Source organism: Mobula hypostoma, chromosome 7, assembly GCF_963921235.1.
Source record: "Mobula hypostoma chromosome 7, sMobHyp1.1, whole genome shotgun sequence".
NCBI lineage: Eukaryota > Metazoa > Chordata > Chondrichthyes > Myliobatiformes > Myliobatidae > Mobula > Mobula hypostoma.
Window position 1 is genome coordinate 45,446,201 of NC_086103.1, and position 18,635 is coordinate 45,464,835.

Genomic DNA, 18,635 nt, shown 5'->3' on the forward strand with positions numbered 1-18,635 from the left:
CTCTCTGAGTAAAAAACTTATCCTTCACATCCCTTTTGAACCTATCACCTTTCGCCTTCTATGCATGCCCCCTGGTATTAGACATTTCTAGCCTGAGAAACAGACACTTCATGTCTACTTTATCAATGCCTCTCATAATTTTATAAACCTCTATCAGATCTCCCCTCAGCCTCCACCACTTCAAAGAACACAACTCAAGTTTGCCCAGGCCTCTCATGATAGCACATGCTGTCTAAACCAGGCAACATCCCGGTAAACCTCTTCTGCACACTCTCCAAAGCTTCAACATCCTTCCTATAGTGAGGCGACCAGAACTGTAAGTGTGGCCTAACCAGAGTTTTATGTTGCAACATAACCTCTTGACTTCTGAACCCAATGCCTCAACTAATAAAAGCAAGCGTTCCATAAGCCTTCTTAAAGGGATTTCATCTGACTTGATTTTGCTATATTTTATTTTTATTAACCTCTAATTTTATTCTAAGTTCTGAACCTCTACAGAGTTTTGATTACCCATTATTACAGGTCCTTCACTGTCTTCCAAAGTACAATATATTTGTTCGGTAACTTAGCCTTTTCCTTAATCCCTTTTGCTTTTTTATCGTCAGAAAAGCAACATCAGTAGAGTGGCCAGTATTCATTACAATCATCTGATTCTATTCATTTTTGCTTTGCCTACATTCACTTCAATAAGATCCATTTTCCTGACCCCAACTACTTCATTTTCAACATGGATATCCAATTCTTCCAGATCTTCACTAATGTAAAATCCCAAACTATAAAATTAGTTCTAATTTTATCTTGCAGATTTCCAACAACCTCAAAAAAAACTTCCTTTATTAAATACAAGAACTTTGACATGATTTGGTATGTTACCAAAGACTCAGCTAATTCTACAACTGTTTCCACCATCAAGGATATCTTCACAAGGTGGTACTTCAAGAAGGTGACATCCATCACTAAACACCCTCACCATCCAGGCCATGCTGTCTTCTCATTACTACCAAAAGGGAGGAGGTATGAGAGCCTGAAGACCCATATTCCACAACCTAGGAGCAGCCTCTTCCCCTGCAACCTTAGATTTCTGAGAAGTCGACTATTCCCTTCTTTTTGCACTAACTGATTACTTTGTAATTTACAACTTTTTATGTCCAGCTGTTCAGCTGCTGCAAAACAACACATTTCATGACATACAAGTCAATGATAGTAAAAGTGATTCTCATTTATATCAAGTTCACAGGCTGTGACTGTAGAGCACGACTGTAAGGATCTGTGCTTTAGTGCTAGACACTCACAATCTATTTCAGTGATTTGGCTGAAGTGACCAAATGTCTTATTTACAAGTTTGTTGATAATATGAAACTGGATGGATTTGTGAATAGGTAGAAGAAGGTAAAGAGGCTTCAAGAGAGTACAGAGAAGCTTACGTAAATTAACAGGATATTGTAGGGAGAAGATAATGTAGAAAATGTAAGATACATGAAACAAAATATCAAACAAACAGATTGTTATTTTAGAAACAGAGAGAAATTACGCAATGTTTACATGAAGGCATCTGGGAATGTGCGCACACAAGTGATTAGGAATGCAAATGTGTTTGGATTATGAAAAGATGTGACATTGAAAATAAGGAAATGTTACTGTAATTACATTGGGCATTTGTGAGACTAAGCTGGATTACTGGCTTTGGTCACCTTACACGATAAAGGATATGTTTTTGTAGAGAGAAAGCAGCAAAGATTCACTAGGCTGTTTCCAGGAATTGCTAACCTGCCATTTGAGGAGAGATTGAGTCTAGCCCTGGGGTCTTAAAGGGCTTGGCAGTCTGGACACAGAGAGAGTGTTTCCTCCAACTGAGAAATCTAAAACCAGGCTTCACAGTGTGTAAGAGGTAGGCTAAACACTCAAGACTAATATTAGAGGAAGTTTTTGTTTTCACTCAGAGGGTGGGAAGTTTCAGATATTGAACTTAAAACATAGAATAGTACAGCCTACGACGTTGTGCTAACCCTTTGACCTTCTCAAGATTGTCTAATGTCATTTCCAGTGCATGAGTGTAAGAAAAAAATCAAATAATTGTCACTCCGGATCCAATGTAGCACAAAAAAACACAACAAAGATAAAGAACACAGTAATAAAAAAGCAGACACAATAAATATAAATACATAAGATAGCTTACATACATAGATTTATGGTATGTCTATAAAGTGACACCAGGCACAGGAGGTGAATCTGACAGGAAATGTTAAAATAGTGGTGGCTGGGGGTGTGGAGGACTGGGTTAGTGGGTGGAAGTGTTGATCATCCTTACTTCTTGGGGAAAGTAACTCTTTTTGAGCCTGGTGGCCCTGACTTTGATGCTACATAGTCTCCTCACTGATGGGGGTGGGACAAACAGTGCATGAGCAGCACACATCAAAGTTGCTGGTGAACGCAGCAGGCCAGGCAGCATCTCTAGGAACAGGTACAGTTGACGTTTCGGGCCGAGACCCTTCGTCAGGACTAACTGAAAGAAGAGCTAGTAAGAGATTTGAAAGTGGGAGGGGGAGGGAGAGATCCAAAATGATAGAAGACAGGAGGGGGAAGGATGGAGCCAAGAGCTGGACAGGTGATTGGCAAAAGGGATATGAGAGGATCATGGGACAGGAGGCCCAGGGAGAAGGAGAAGGATGAGGGGGGAAAAACCCAGAGGATGGGCAAGGGGTATAGTGAGAGGGACAGAGGGAGAAAAAGGAGAGAGAGAGAAAGAATATGTGTATATAAATAAATAACGGATGGGGTACGAGGGGGAGGTGCGGCATTAGCGGAAGTTAGAGAAGTCAACGTTCATGCCATTAGGTTGGAGGCTACCCAGATGGAATATAAAGTGTTGTTCCTCCAACCTGAGTGTGACTTCATCTTTACAGTAGAGGAGGCCGTGGATAGACATATCAGAATGGGAATGGGACGTGGAATTAAAATGTGTGGCCACTGGGAGATCCTGCTTTCTCCGGCGGACAGAGCGTAGGTGTTCAGCAAAACAATCTCCTCTCCTTTTTCTCCCTCTGTCCCTCTGACTATACCCCTTGCCCATCCTCTGGGTTTTTCCCCCCGACCCTCTTTTCCTTCTCCCTGGGCCTCCTGTCCCATGATCCTCTCATATCCCTTTTGCCAATCACCTGTCCAGCTCTCAGCTCTATCCCTCCCCCTCCTGTCTTCTCCTATCATTTTGGATCTCCCCCTCCCCCTCCCACTTTCAAATCTCTTACTAGCTCTTCCTTCAGTTAGTCCTGACGAAGGATCTCGGCCCCGAAACATCGACTGTACCTCTTCCTAGAGATGCTGCCTGGCCTGCTGCGTTCACCAGCAACTTTGATGTGTGTTGCTTGAATTTCCAGCATCTGCAGAATTCCTCCTGTTTGAGTTCATGAGCAGGGTGGTTGGATCTTTCATGATGTTACTGGCTCTTTTCTGACACCTTTCTGTATATACTGTATGTCCTTGATGGCAGATAAGCTGGTGCTGGTGATGCATAGGGATGTTTCGATTACCCGTTGTAGAGCCTTCCTGTCTGCTGCAGTGATGCAGCTTGTTAGGATGCTCCCTGCAGCACATCTGTAGAAGGATGTGAATATACTGTATATGTGCGTAGTTCAGCTCTCTTCAGTCTCCTCATAAAGTAGAGGCATTGGTGATCTTTGCTAATGGTGTAGAATACATTAAGGGATCATGAGAGGCTGTGCAAGATGTGCACTCCCAGAAGTCTGAAACTGCTCACAGCTTCCACTGTTGTGCCATTGATGTAAAGATGAGTGTCAATGGTGCGAGTTCTCCTGAAGTTGATAACCATCTCCTGCGTCTTGATGACATTCAGGAAGAGGTTACTTGCCTGGCACAAGGCTTTGAGCTGTTCCAAGATCAATCTAACCCCCTTTCCTCCGACATACCCATCTATTTTTCTTTCATTCAGGTGAATTTGTTCAAAATAGAAACACTTAGGAAATAAAGGATATGGAGATAGTGCAATAAAACAGAGCTGAAGAATAGCCTTGATCTTGATGAATGGCAAAGCAGGATTGAAGAGCCCGATGGCCTATTCCAGCTCATCTTTTGCATGTTTTTTGGCTTTGAAACAAAGAGGTTTTAACTGATAATTTTTAGAAAGTAAAAGGCTAATATGTTTATTGATTCTGATGTTAGAGGCTATTTGGGCTGACAGAGAAAAACTAGGATCAAATTAATTATGATCTTACCACAGGCAGGGAAAGATAAAGAGAAAGAAAAAGAAAAGCTTTGCTTGTCATATACATTGAAATATCGAAACATACAGTGAAATGTACTGTTCTATACCAAATCAAATCTATCAGGAAATGTAGAGGAGGCTTTGACCCAAAAGCAGAGCAATGGAGACGATTTAGCAGTAAGTGGTAACTTTAATAAAAGACCATGAGGGTCCCCTAAACAAGAGGGAAGAGAAACTAAACACAGCAGGCAACAAGATAAACTTTAGGCAAAGAGACTGAAAGCTAGGAGCAACTGGTTGAGGCCAGATGGTTCAATGAGTGTGCAAGGACTGCAGATAAGAACTGGGGTTAAATAGGCAGCAGGTGATGAGCCTGGAATGAGCAGACTCATCAGCTGGGTGGAGACTGGTAGGTACCTGCTTGTGCAGGCTGGGAGGTGTCAGTGAGAGCATCACCGAGTATTCGTTGTGGCCAGTGGGTGTTATGAATGCCATCTTCCACTCACCTCCCTGATGATTGAAGCTTGGTGACAATCTGTGCCATCCAGAATATTTTGAATGCACTATCCATCAAGAGGAGAGGGTAGTAGTTCTTAATGGTGACTTTGTTGAGTCCATAACAGTCAATGCAGGGACGAAGGTACGAATCTTCCTCTTTGACAAAGAAGAATCCTGCGCCAGCTGGGGACTACGATGGGTGAATGCCAGTGCTGTAGTGCTTTCGCAATGTAGTAATTTATGGCTTGTGTCTCAGGAGAAGAGGGAGAACAGATGGCCTCAGGGAGGGGTGGTGCTGGGAAGAGCACAAGGGTGCAGTTGTGTGATCAGTGAGGTGGCAGGGTGCTATCTTTCCTTTACTGAAGGCAATGGCTACGTTGTGATATTCCTGTGGGAGTTTAGTGAGGTCAAGGGTTTCCTCCGTCTCCATGGATTTACAGGGTGAAGTCAACTGAGCTTTCAGGCAGGTGGTTCCCCAACTCAGCAGTGTACCGGATGACCAGGCAAAGTGAGGATCATGACTGAAGAGAAAGGAGTAACCCAGGATGAGAGGAGAGTTGGAGGAGTCCATCAGGAGGAATTGGATGGACTTATAGTGCTCTGTCAATCAAGACCCCAAGGGACGTTCGTCAAAGGGGTGAGAGATAGGTTCGGAAGGGAGTCCAAACTCTGCGCGCGCGCACACACACACACACACACACACACACACACACACACACACAGTCCGATCCAGAAAGTTGTCTGCTGCACCAGAATCCACCAGAGCTTCCTGTACGTGTGGAGCCAAGGGAGTGTAGAGGAGGACAGAGAGTGTGAGATGGGCTATGGTGTTGGAAAAAAGAGCCAGGGAGAGCTAGCCAGATAGAAAACCCCTCGCCTCTACCTGGACACATCGTTTCCTGGACACAGTGGGCATATGACGCATTGATGGTTGGCTGCTTTGCAGTAGCCCTGGAAGTTGTCTCTCCACCAACGCCGTCTTTCACAGCACTCCGAGAGGCTGTGATAATAATGATCCAACAGCGTTTCTGCGATCCGACAGCGTTTCCGCAATCCAACCACACTCTGCTGCAAGGGTCCTGAATTCCATAGTGTAATTCAGCACAGAGTGTGAGCCTTGATGCAGGAGTGTATCAGATCAGCTGCCTCCCTTCCACTTCCTGGGTACCCTAATGCATCTCAGTGATAAAGTCCTCTTATCCATTGCAAATGGCGGTTTTATTGTCCCATTTAGCTAGTGGTGGCCCAGGTCAGAACTTGCTTAGTCAAGAAAGAGATGAGGAAGGCAATTTTGGACTGGTCCATAGAGTACAGTGATGGCTGGAGCTTGAGGTGCAAGATGCACTGAGACAGGAAGTTGCAGAATAGTGTTGGAGTTCTGTCAGAGCTTTCGGGCACAGAAATATGGGGCTCAGGGGGAGGCGGCTGACTGGTGTGGAGCTGCTGCATTGAGGCGGGGAGTTGGATTAGAGTGGCAGAGTAATGGTCAATGGTTTCCTGCTGCTTCTGGATCGTGTGGATTTCAGCAAGGCATTTGATAAGGTACTCCTGTACCCCATAGATGTAGTGTATATGGATTTCAGCAAGGCATTTGATAAGGTACCCCTGTACCCCGTAGATATAGTGTATATGGATTTCAACAAGGCATTTGATAAGGTACCCCATGCAAGGCTTATTGAGAAAGTAAGGAGGCATGGGATCCAAGGGGACATTGCTTTGTGGATCCAGAACTGGTTTGCCCACAGAAGGCAAAGAGTGGTTGTAGACAGGTCATATTCTGCATGGAGGTTGGTGACCAGTGGTGTACCTCAGGGATCTGTTCTGGGACCCTTACTCATCGTGATTTTTATAAATGACCTGGATGAGGAAGTGGAGGGATGGGTTAGTAAGTTTGCTGATGACACAAAGGTTGGAGGTGTGAATCGTGTGGAGGGCTGTCAGAGGTTACAGCGGGACATCGATAGGATGCAAAACTGGGCTGAGAAGTGGCAGATGGAGTTCAACCCAGATAAGTGTGAAGTGGTTCATTTTGGTAGGTCAAATATGATGGCAGAATATAGTACTAATGGTTAGACTCTTGGCAGTGTGGAGGATCAGAGGGACCTTGGGGTCCGAGGACACTCAAAGCTGCTGCGCAGGTTGACTGTGTGGTTAAGAAGGCATACGGTGCATTGGCCTTCATCAACCGTGGGATTGAGTTTAAGAACAGAAAGATAATGTTACAGCTATATAGGACCCTGGTCAGCCACTTGGAGTACTGTGCTCAGTTCTGGTCACCTCACTACAGGAAGCATGTGGAAACTATAGAAAGGGTGCAGAGGAGATTTACAAGGATGTTGCCTGGATTGAGAAGCATGCCTTATGAGAATAGCTTGAGTGAACTCGGCCTTTTCTCTTTGGAGTGGCGGAGGACGAGAGATGATTTGACAGAGGTGTATAAGATGATGAGAGGCAGTAATCATGTGGATAGTCAGAGGCTTTTTCCCAGAGCTGAAATGACTAACACGAAAGGGCACAGTTTTAAGGTGCTTGGAAGTAGGTAAAGAGGAGACGTCAGGGGTAGGTTGTTTTTTTTTGACGCAGAGTGGTGAGCACGTGGAATAGGCTGCCGGTGACGGTGGTGGAGGCGGATACGATAGGGTCTTTTAAGAGACTCCTGGATAGGTACATGGAGTTTAGAAAAATAGAGTTCTATGGGTAACCCTAGGTAATTTCTAAAGTAAGTACATGTTCAGCACAATATTGTGGGCCGAAGGGCCTGTATTGTGCTGTAGGTTTGCTATGTTCTACGTTGTATGTGTGCTCGTGTCGGCGGACAACTTCCTTTCGGTGAACATACTCTGTTGGGTCAATTGAAGGTTCACTTATCCTGTCAAGAAATGTAGAGGAGGCATGACCCAAAATCAGAGCAGTTGTAATGAGTTAGCAGTAAACAATATCTATAATAATAATATAATACAAAATAACCAGTCACGAGAGGCTACAAAACAAGAGAGAACAGAAACTAAGCACAACTGGCAAAAGGGTAAACTTTAGGCAGGGAAAGTGCCTGGTTGAGACCAGATAGTTTTACGAGTGAACAAGGACTGTGGTTAAATAGGCTGCAGGTGATGGGTCTGGTATAAGTGGCAGGTGAACCTGATTAGCTGGATGGAGACTAGGAGGTGTCTGTGGGAGCAGGCCTGACAGAAATCAATGAGGATTGTGCTGGGCAGCCCTCAGGTGTTGCCACGCATCTGGCAACAACATAGCATGCCCGCAACTCATTAACCTTAACCTGGACATCTTTGGAATGTGGGAGGAAATCAGAGCACCCAAAAGAAACCCACACGTTCATGGGGAGAACATAGAAACTTCTTGCAGGTACCAGTAGGAACTGAACCCAGGTCAATGATCGCTGGCTCTATAATAGCTTTTTTATACACTGGAAACAAATTAATGTTATCATGAAATAAAACATCTACTATTACCACCTACTGCCTCCTGCACCCTCCTCCATCATTACAATGAGATACAGAACTCTACTCTACTCTAGTATCTTATTAACTACTCTGAGCTTTCCCACACTTTCCAGCAGATATTGCTGAATATAAATTAGGACTAAATAATCTTTACTGCCAATGGAAAAATCAGGTCACTATCCTTAGCCTGCTTGCACAACCTAGGATATTCTGAAGTCAATACAACACCTAAAATTCCATTTATCCATGGAGCTATTCATGAATAATGCACCATTTATTGACACAGCTACATTATTACTTGTCTTTAAACATTGGAAAGAACAAAAGAGATTGATTTTTATCCACTCAATATGCTAAATTCAGATTACTGTGTTGAAATAAAATCTATTCTGAAACAAAAAATGATGGATATAGTCAACAGTTCAGCAGAATCTGAAGATAGGGAAAGAATTAAAATTTCAGTGCAATAATGAAGTTTACTATTACAGCTAGCAGAAATGTACTTGGAAAAAATTAGAATATGAAGGAAGTGGTGATTTTGTTAGGCAAAGATTTTAAGGGCTGCTGAAGCAAAGCAAGTAGAGTGGCAAAACACTTTTGAGGAGCTGATTGGCCCACACTTGTTCCAAGGTTCTTAAAGAGCTATCATAGCATTAATTGGACTCACTACACACTTTCAATTATGAGAATATATTTAAAGCCAGTGAATTGTAAATAGCATAGGGCTCAGTCTGTGGAATAAATCTACAAAAGCTTTAATACACCAGGTTTTGCTTCTAAGATGGTTACAATTTTTGTCCATGAAATGTAAATGCACACATAATTAAATTTGCTATAATAGCACAGCGTTTTACCTCAGGAGACTAAATTCCAATTCTCAGCTACAAATTATAATCTCACTGCCACATAGCACAATTCTAACACAACATTTGTCCTTGACTGCTGTTACTATCAGCTTTCTGCAATGGACTGGCAGTTCAAAGTTGATCATTGCTGTTGTTGTAGAACAGTGAGAACAAAATGTACACCATTTCTTTCAACAGAAACACCATGAATATTAGATTTCTGTGGGAGGGCTGATAAAGGATTCAATTCTGTTCATGGCTATCTGAAAAAGTCAACTTCCATTTCAGTAATTGCATTATAGCACATTGCAGAGGTGACGAGATTTCTATTTTGCGGGAAAATCTGTTCTGTTAATTCAAAGTAACTTCTGTTTCCTTTGATGAAATTAATAAATCCAGTTAGCTTGAATGACCAAGCATACAGATAGTTCAAGATTTAAGATTATTTAATGCTATTTCCAGTACATAAATGCAAAGGAGAACAAAATAATTGTTACTCCAGATCTGATGCAGCACAAAAAAACACAATAAGATAATGAACACAATAAGTAAAAAACGCAAGTATTAGTACATAGCAACACACATCAAAGTTGCTGGTGAATGCAGCAGGCCAGGCAGCATCTCTAGGAACAGGTACAGTCGACGTTTCAGGCCGAGACCCTTCGTCAGGACTAACTGAAAGAAGAGTTAGTAAGAGATAAGCACTTTCAAATCTCTTACTAACCCTTCCTTCAGTTAGTCCTGACGAAGGGTCTCGGCCTGAAACGTCGACTGTACCTCTTCCTAGAGATGCTGCCGGGCCTGCTGCGTTCACCAGCAACTTTGATGTGTGTTGCTTGAATTTCCAGCATCTGCAGAATTCCTGTTATTAGTACATAGGATAGCTTATATACATAGATTGATTGCATGTACATAAAGTTACAGTAGGCACAGAAGTGTCTATACATAAGGTGGCTGACAGGAAATGGTAAAGTAGCAGTGGTTGAGATGTGGAGGGGTGGGTTAGACCATAAGATATTGGAGCAGAAGTAGGCCATTCGGCCCATCAAGTCTGCCCCATCATTCAATCATGAGCTGATCCAATTCTTCCAGTCATCACTGCTCCCCTACCTTCTCCCCATACCCTTTGATGCCCTGGCTAATCAAGAACCTATCTATCTCTGCCTGAAATGCACCCAGTCACTTGGCCTCCACAGCTACTCATGGCAACAAATTCCACAGATTTACCAGTTAACAGAAACACCTAGCTAAAAGATTATTTTCAATAAGTATAATTATTAATTACTACGTTATTTTAGGTAACTAACCTTTTGAGCGCACATTAATTTATTTTGTGCGCTGGTTGAAAAACGTGTGTGCGCGTGCACACACGCACAGTTTAGAGGGAACATAGTTTACCACCCTCTGACTAAATGGGAAGAAATGTTGATCAGCCTTACTGCTTAGGAAAAGTAGCTGTTTCTGAGCCTGGTGATCCTGGTGTGAATACAGTGGTCCATGAGCACCATGGATGGGATTCAACATGATGTTTCTGGCACTTATCTGTATACATGTCCTTGATGGCAGGTGGCTGGTACAGGTGATAAGTTGGCAGTTTTGACTACCCATTGTAGAGCCTTCCTGCCCACTGCAGTGTAGTTTCCATATGGTGCAGTGATGCAGCTTGTTAGGATGTTCTCTACTGTACATCCATAAAATGATGTAAGTACAGGTTAGTATAGAAAGTGAAGGCAAAATTACTTTTTCACTACTACCATGAAAAAAATCCCAGAACAGAAGTACAACAACTTTTTCTAATTTCTTCTTAACAATGTTTTTCACACATTCAGAAGTCCATTTGGAATGGATCTATACTTTGTGGGAGTTTAAATATCTGCATTGCTAACTTACCTTCAATCAGAGGCTGCTGTATAGGTCAATCAGAGATAGTGAAGTGCCTATCATTCCTATTTAACCTGATAATTGGATAAGGCTCCACTAGAACTTTCACCTTCTGTAAAATAAAATTTTGTTAGATGGTGTAAAATTTTGTACTAGATTCTGGGAAGGGATTTCGTGGAAACCTGTGCCACTGGAATACAATATCGATATTGTTCATCCGTTTTTTTCAGTGCAAGTGCTCAAGTTATACAAGTTATATTGATATTTAAGCTGCATTTCAATACCTAGTGCTTCCCTTCATGTAATGAAACCTTGGCCAAAAAAAAATTTGATTATTATAATTTTGCCTCATTTGAAACCATGGCAATTTGAAGTTTCCTGGATTTAACATTTTTTTTACATGTTTCAGTAAAAAGGCTTAAACCCTCGAATTTCAATTTCAGGTCATTAATTAGTTTGTAAAATAGATACATGCCATGTCCTCTGGTCAAATCAAAGCTTAAACTCTTAACATCGGAAAAGCAGCTGCAAAGTTCAGTTCAGGTGGAACTTTTTGGACTGGCAACAAAAAACTAGTCAGATGGCACACAAATCAGTGCTGTGGCATCAAATGTTTATATTCTACACCAATGATAGATGAAGACGCCAAGTATACTGTAACAAATAAGATCCCCAGAGAGATGGGTTAGCATGTTGTAAATAATATAAAAGAGCATCCAAAGAAATAACGATAGATTAAGTGAAAGGTAGGAAATGACAGATGAGAGTATAATGTAGGAAAATGTGATTAGATTACCTAATGAGAATTTTATATCACCATTTACTGAGAAGTATTGTAAGGCCAGTGATGTTGTGGGGATGGAACTGGACTCTCTGACGGTGGTGTCTGAAAAGAGGATGCTGTCCAAGTTGCACGCCATCTTGGACAATATCTCCCATCCACTACATAATGTACTGGGTGGGCACAGGAGTACATTCAGCCAGAGACTCATTCCACCGAGATGCAACACAGAGCGTCATAGGAAGTCATTCCTGCCTGTGGCCATCAACTTTACAACTCCTCCCTTGGAGGGTCAGACACCCTGAGCCAATAGGCTGGTCCTGGACTTATTTCCTGGCATAATTTACATATTACTATTTAACTATTTATGGTTTTATTACTATTTATTATTTATGGTGCAACTGTAACGAAAACCAATTTCCCCCGGGATCAATAAAGTATGACTATGACTATGACTATGACAATGACTAACAAAATACCAGTAGAAATTAAATGGTTGAGGTAATGGATACGGTGAAAATTGATACAAAGTTTATGATGGAATGCCTTATTTTCCTTAAAATCAACAAATCACTGATCTGGATTATATGGAGTTGGAGATAATGGTGGGCCTTATCATAATCTCAGACATCCCACCCTGCAAAAACTCATTTCAGGGAGGTAGCACTATCAATATGCGGGAGACTCCCAGAACTTCTGGGAGAGGTGGGATATCTGCAATAGGGCAGCTCCTTAGCAGCCAGCCAGCTAGTTTAAATCACGTTAGCTATGCTAATGAATGAATGACACCTGTTAAACACACCTCAACATGTCTTTTACAGTCTTAACCCACCATGGGCAATAGAAAAGTCACTGTTGCAAACAGTGCAGCAAGCAACACTGTCATTATTTTGACCCCTATTAGGCAGGGGTACACTTTAAGGTAGTCTGGGGTGACTTACGTTTTATACATTTTTTTGGAACACTCTGCCACTCTGACTTTTTTTGGAAATCTCTTGCTCTTGCTCTCACTCTCTCTCCCTCGTGTGCGCGTTCTCTCGCTCGTGGTCGCTCTCTCTCACACTTGCTTTCTCGCTCTCGCGCTCTCTCTCTCGTGGTCGCTCTCACTCGCGCTCGCTCTCTCGCGCGGTCTCTCACGCTCGCTCTCAAAAAAATCAATTTCCGGGACATTGTATATACTTTGCGGGCATCAGGGAGCCGCTATTAATATGCGGGAAACTCCCAGAACTTCCGGGAGAGGTGGGATGTCTGTAATCTTTTGAACACAGGTGCCACAGAATTTAAAAGAACTAGTGCCTAGCTGTCAGACTCAGTATCAAAGGTATATAGTATATGTGTGCCAAGCTCTGAACAGTCAACTTTGTTTTTTTTAGCTAAAGCAGTTGGGTTTGAGTTAAATCCAGCCTTGCTATGAGAGCTTGGCTCAGCACCAAGTCAATATGTTTTGCTCAATGTTACAATATGTATCACTGTTCTTGATATCTAGTCAATATTTGGTCATTTGACCTCAAACAGATCAATATCATGTTTGAGTCTGTTATATTTACAGCACTGGTGGGTTCATATTCAAATGAAAAATATGTCAAGAGTTCAAGCACAGATTGGATTGGATTACTTGCAGTCAGATTGGGTTTAAGTTTTATATCCCAGTAACTACAGCCCAATCGGTTTAGCAGTAATAATGGAGAAGGTCAAGGAAACAATAATCAGGAAAGTTAACTGGCACTTAGCTCGGTTTGAATTAATTAAGGGTGGATGGATTTGTAAATCCATTACAGATCATAGTTGACCAACCAAATTAACAACAGAGAAGACTGATGGCAATGCATGCTGGCAACATGGATTTTAAAAATGTTTTCAAAAATGTACCACTTAAAAAGTTGTTTAATAACTTATGAAATAAAAAAGATTAGTGCCAGCACAGGTAAAACATTGAGTCAATGCTAGAAAACAATGAGATGATACTAATCAATGCAGCAGGATACGAATTTTCAGAATGGGCAGAAAGGTGGCCAATCAAATATAATACAGGGAAATTGAGAAGATGTATATTGAAGGAGAGATAAGGAGAAAGAAAATAAAGAACAGCATGATTCTGAAGAGTGTTCAGGAAAAGAAAGACCCAAGGTTTATATGTATAAGTCTTTGAATGTGTCGGACATATTGAGAAAGCAGGCAGCAAAACATTAAACTGCATTGAACTTCTATAAAGTTGTGGCTAATCAGCAACAGATGCACTGTGTTTAGTTACAGTCCCCACACTTCAGGAGGGAAAGCGATGGCCCCTAGGAAGGTTCAAAGGAGTTAAACAACAATGTCTCATGATATGGACTACTTTAGCTATAAGTTAGGTATTGTGTTGTGCATCTTGGTCCAGAGAAATGTTGTTTCATTTGGTGATATACACGTACACAGTTGAATGACAATAAAATTGAACTTGAAACTGGAGCAAAAGAATTTGGGGAGATATGTGATGAAGGTGCACAAAATTAACAGATTTAGGTAAGACAAAAGTCAATTCAATTGGTTAATGGTTCAAGGATTCTGACATTTATATGTAAAATTTGGCGCAAGAGAAACAGTGGGGACATGAGAAGGAACATCTTTCACTCAGTGAGTGGTAGTAACCTGAACTCACTTCCTGCTGTTGTGATAGAAACAAAGACAACCAAATGTTTGAAAAAGAGAACTGGAGGATATTTGAGGGAAATAAACTTGCAAGACTACAGGAATAATGTGCAAAGAATTTAACTGACTGCTCTTCAAAGGGGTAAGGACTTGGTCATTAATGACTACAGGCAAAGTTCAAGGGTCAGTGTAACTGTGTAAAGACAGGGCAAAGGGGAAACCTTCAACTAAAAGGGTTGCTCAAACTAACCACAGGCAGAGTGGAAGGTATGGTGTAACTAATGGGGGCAGACTATATATGGACAGGATATGGAGGTGTCTAGATGCAGGGACACTCTTACTAGTCATAGGATGGTTGTAGATAAATGTCTAAACCATGTATTTGCAACATACAGTAGAAAATTGAAGCAAACACAGGCAGGATGCAAGGGATGGTCTACATAACAAGAAGCTAGCTGCAAGAGAATGTCTAACCAACTACAGATAATGTATGGGGTGGTTCTGACAATAATTTCCATGATGTGCTCTAGCTGATCATTTTTAATCTTCCCTGTTTGCAAGATTATTTGCCACTTATTTTGACAGTGAATAAAATGGCTGTAAAGTATAAACTGAACAAAAGTAGAAATCTATTACAATTGTCTAAGTTACCTCAAATTTTAGCAGTATACTTTAAATGAGATCCAAATGCAGTGCACCACCAAGAACCCGGCTCAGCTTTATCAAATTGTTAAACTATTTCATATGAAGTGCCTCATAATACTTAACAGATATATCTCAAAATTTCTGATCTTTGCAAGTTTTCTTGAAATTAGTAATAAAAAACGTACATTTCTATAGCAACTTGTTCAACCCTGGGTCATTCCAAAATGTTTTATAGCTAATGAAGCATTTTGAAATGTAGTCGGTTTTACAATTCAGGGAAAAAAACGTTTGAAGGTTCCTTTTATTTTGGAACCATTTTCTAAATCTGATTTAAAGAATTAAGAAAGGATGCAAATTAAATTTCCAAAATAATTTATTTTGTGTTTCAGCAGCAATCCTCTTCAGAAAGCCAAAGATGGCAGGCACATCAATCACCAAAAGAAAGGTAATAGCACAATTTTCACTTACTTTTAATAGTTAAATGCAGAACCAACACACAAGTATCAACCTCCTTCATCGGAACTGGAAGCAAGGGGTCAAAAGCTGGAATAAGAAGGTGGGGGGAGGGTCAGAGGGAGGGGTAGGAGTACAAACTGGCAAGTGAGATGCGAGACCAGGTGAGGGGGATCGTGCGTGTCTGTTGGGAAAGGGAGGTGAAGTCAGAAGCTGGGAAGGGATAGGTGGAAGAGATAAAGGGCGAAAGAAGAAGGAATCTCAAAGGAGGGGGAAATGGACGATGGAATAAAGGGAAGGAGGAGGGAAACCAGAGGCAGGTGATGGGCAGGTGAGGAGAAGAAAAGGGGTGAGAGAGTAACCAGAATGTATCATGGAGAGAGAGGGTGAGGAGGGGAAATCACTGAAAGTTGGAGAAATCAATGCCAATGTCCATGTTGAGGGCTACCTAGATGGAAAACAAGGTGATGCTTCTCCAACCTGAAATTTGCCCTATCATGACAATAGTGGAGGCCATGGACAGACATGTCAGAATGGGAATAGGAAGTTGAATTGAAATGGGTTGCCATCGAGAGATCTTGCTTTTTATAGTGGATAGAGTGAAAGTGCTCCATAGAGCTATGTTGAGTCTCACTGATATCGAGGAGGCTGCACCGAGAGCCCTGGATACAACAGATGAACCTGACAGACTCGCAACTAAAGTGTCACCTCACCTGGAAGGACCTGAATGGTGAGGAGGGAGGAGGTTAGGGGCAAGTGTAGCAAGAGTTAGTTTGAAATAGAGCAGAAAAGACAACTCCTGTGGAACAAATATCATACAATGTACTGTATTCTGGATAGAGAATAACTTGAATACTTACTGGTTTCACTTAGTTAATGTATTTTATACTTTAGAATATCTGGTTAGAGTCTGGAAATAACTGACCGCTCAGGGATTAGGAATATAAAATCTATGCAGGATGCATGGTTAAAAAAAGAATCAGGATTGCATAGTCAGACATAGCCATAAAGGTATAATCTGCATCGTAGAACAATGTGCATTATGTTCACACACATGAATACAATCTCAGTGAAAAGTATTTGTTTTTAAATGTGAACAGCTTGTTCCTAGTCACCCAGTTCCATTGTCAGATGCAAAATAGTACCATAATACAAAAACTCTATTATTTCTACAGGCAACGAGTTGGCTCCAGGGAGTTTGAAAATGAGGATGAATCAATCCAAGAGAAGCTTTTCCCTCCTCGCTTTTTACAGAAACCAGATGAAAATATGATAATTCAGCAGTACGGGCTATGTCGAATTGATTGCAAGGTACAACATCCTCATTTAAAAACCCTTCATTTCCCGTGTTTAAAAAATAGATGTTTCAAACAGTGTGTAGGCTGTATTTTAATCTAGAACCAGTTTGTAAATTAAGGTCTGATGATAAGAACTGGACACAGAATCAGGCCATTTGCCCTTTTATACCCTCTTCCATTCAATAAGATTGTGACTGATCTTTTATCATTTTCACTTTCCAACAGTAACTCCATGTTGCTCGTAATCTAAAAACCTACTGATCTTTGTTTTGAATATGCTCAGAAACAGAGCCTCCATGGCCTCAGTGGGTAATGAATTACAAAGATTTACTGCCCCTTCTATGAAGGATGTCTTATCTCTGTTCTGAATCCCGATATTCTGAGACTGTGACAACCTCCACCCCTTACCTCTGTCAGGGGGGAAAAAAACTGAAGCAGATTGGGAAACCAGACCGCCCCACACCTACCTGTCAAGCTCCTCAAGAATTCTCTGCACTTCAGTGATTCGCCTCTTAGTCATCTAAGCTGAAGAGATTCAAGTCCATTTTCCATACTTTGTCCTCATAAACCAAACGCACGATACAGTATCAGTCAGCTGAGTCTCTGCTACACTCCCGCTGCAACAAGTGTATTCTTTCTTTGGTAGGGAGACCAAACCTGCACATGATATTCCAAATGCAGTCTCAACTGCACTCTATATGTTGGAGCAACACAGCTCTTTGCTTGTACTAAGACTCTTTTGCAATAAAGGCTAACATGTTATTTGCCTTCCAAATTGCTTGCTGTTTCCACGTGGTAACTTTCTATGATTTTGTTTACAGAGACACCCAGGCTCTGAATCCCATCTTTTAAAAATACTCTTCCTTTTCATTTTTTATTAAAAATGGGCGACCTCACATTTTTCTACTTTATATTCTATATACCTGTTCTCATCCCTTCACTTAACCTGACTATATTGCCTAAAATCTCCCTTCAATTTCCACACAGCCCATGCTGTGAACTTAGTATCATCTGCAAACATTAATAAATTACATTTGATCCTAGCAAGCAAATCATTCATATAGATTATTACCAGTCAAGGCAGTAGCAATAATCTCTGCAGCAACCAGGTCACTGCCACCCAACATCATTTAATCCCTCTCTATTCTCTTTCTGTTATCCAATCGGAAATCTTTAAAAGTACATATTACAACTCAGTACCATGTGCTCTAATTTTATCAAAATTTTTTGTGTGACACTTTATCAAAGACCTTCTGAATACCAGATATACCATATCAACTAAATTACTCTTTTCTACCAGTTACAACTTCAAAAATTCCAAAAATATTTGTCAACATTAGTTCCCTTTCACACATCCTCTGCCTAAACCTATTATTATTTCCAAAGTGCCTGTTGCCATTTAGTACATAATAGATTTCATTATTTCTTCTACTACTAATGTCAGTTTATAGTCTCTGTTTTGCACATGATGTTCAAAATGTGTTTTCCAGATTAGGTGATCAACTTTAGGTGCAGTAGCACCCGTGTTCAGTCGCAGGTTTGAGCTTTCTATTGCCTGCCATTTTAATTTTCCGTTCCACTGTAGATGATAGGGTAAAATTGCAGTCAGTGGGATGAGTTGAAGGGTAACATGGGAGCAAAATTAAAATGGATGACAAACACAAGTGTTAGATTTAATGCACACAGTATACTGAATTAGGTAGGTGAACTTGGAGCACAATTTGCAATTGGCATGTGTGACGTTGTGGTTATCACTGAGTTATGGCTGAAAGAAGATCATAGTTGGGAGCTTAACATTCAAAGATACATCTTGTATTGAAAGAACAGGCAGGTAGGCAAAGGGGGCGGGATGGCCCTGTTGGTAAAAAATCAAATACAAGTCCTTAGAAGGACATAAGATAGGATGGAAGATCCTATCTTAACATA

General features: G+C 41.2%; 1 protein-coding gene across 7 annotated transcripts in view; it reads left to right on the forward strand.

The window, feature by feature from the left end:
- The window catches only part of myot (myotilin), a 158,017-nt gene that overhangs the window by 124,728 nt on the left and 14,654 nt on the right, over positions 1–18,635 (forward strand). For 6 of the 7 annotated variants that reach the window (XM_063053363.1, XM_063053360.1, XM_063053359.1 and 3 more), the window contains 2 exons: positions 15,348–15,403; positions 16,587–16,722. In XM_063053363.1, coding sequence (XP_062909433.1) covers positions 15,348–15,403; positions 16,587–16,722 — 192 coding nt within the window. The remainder of the gene's footprint in view (positions 1–15,347; positions 15,404–16,586; positions 16,723–18,635) is intronic. The other variant, XM_063053361.1, reaches the window with a different exon arrangement.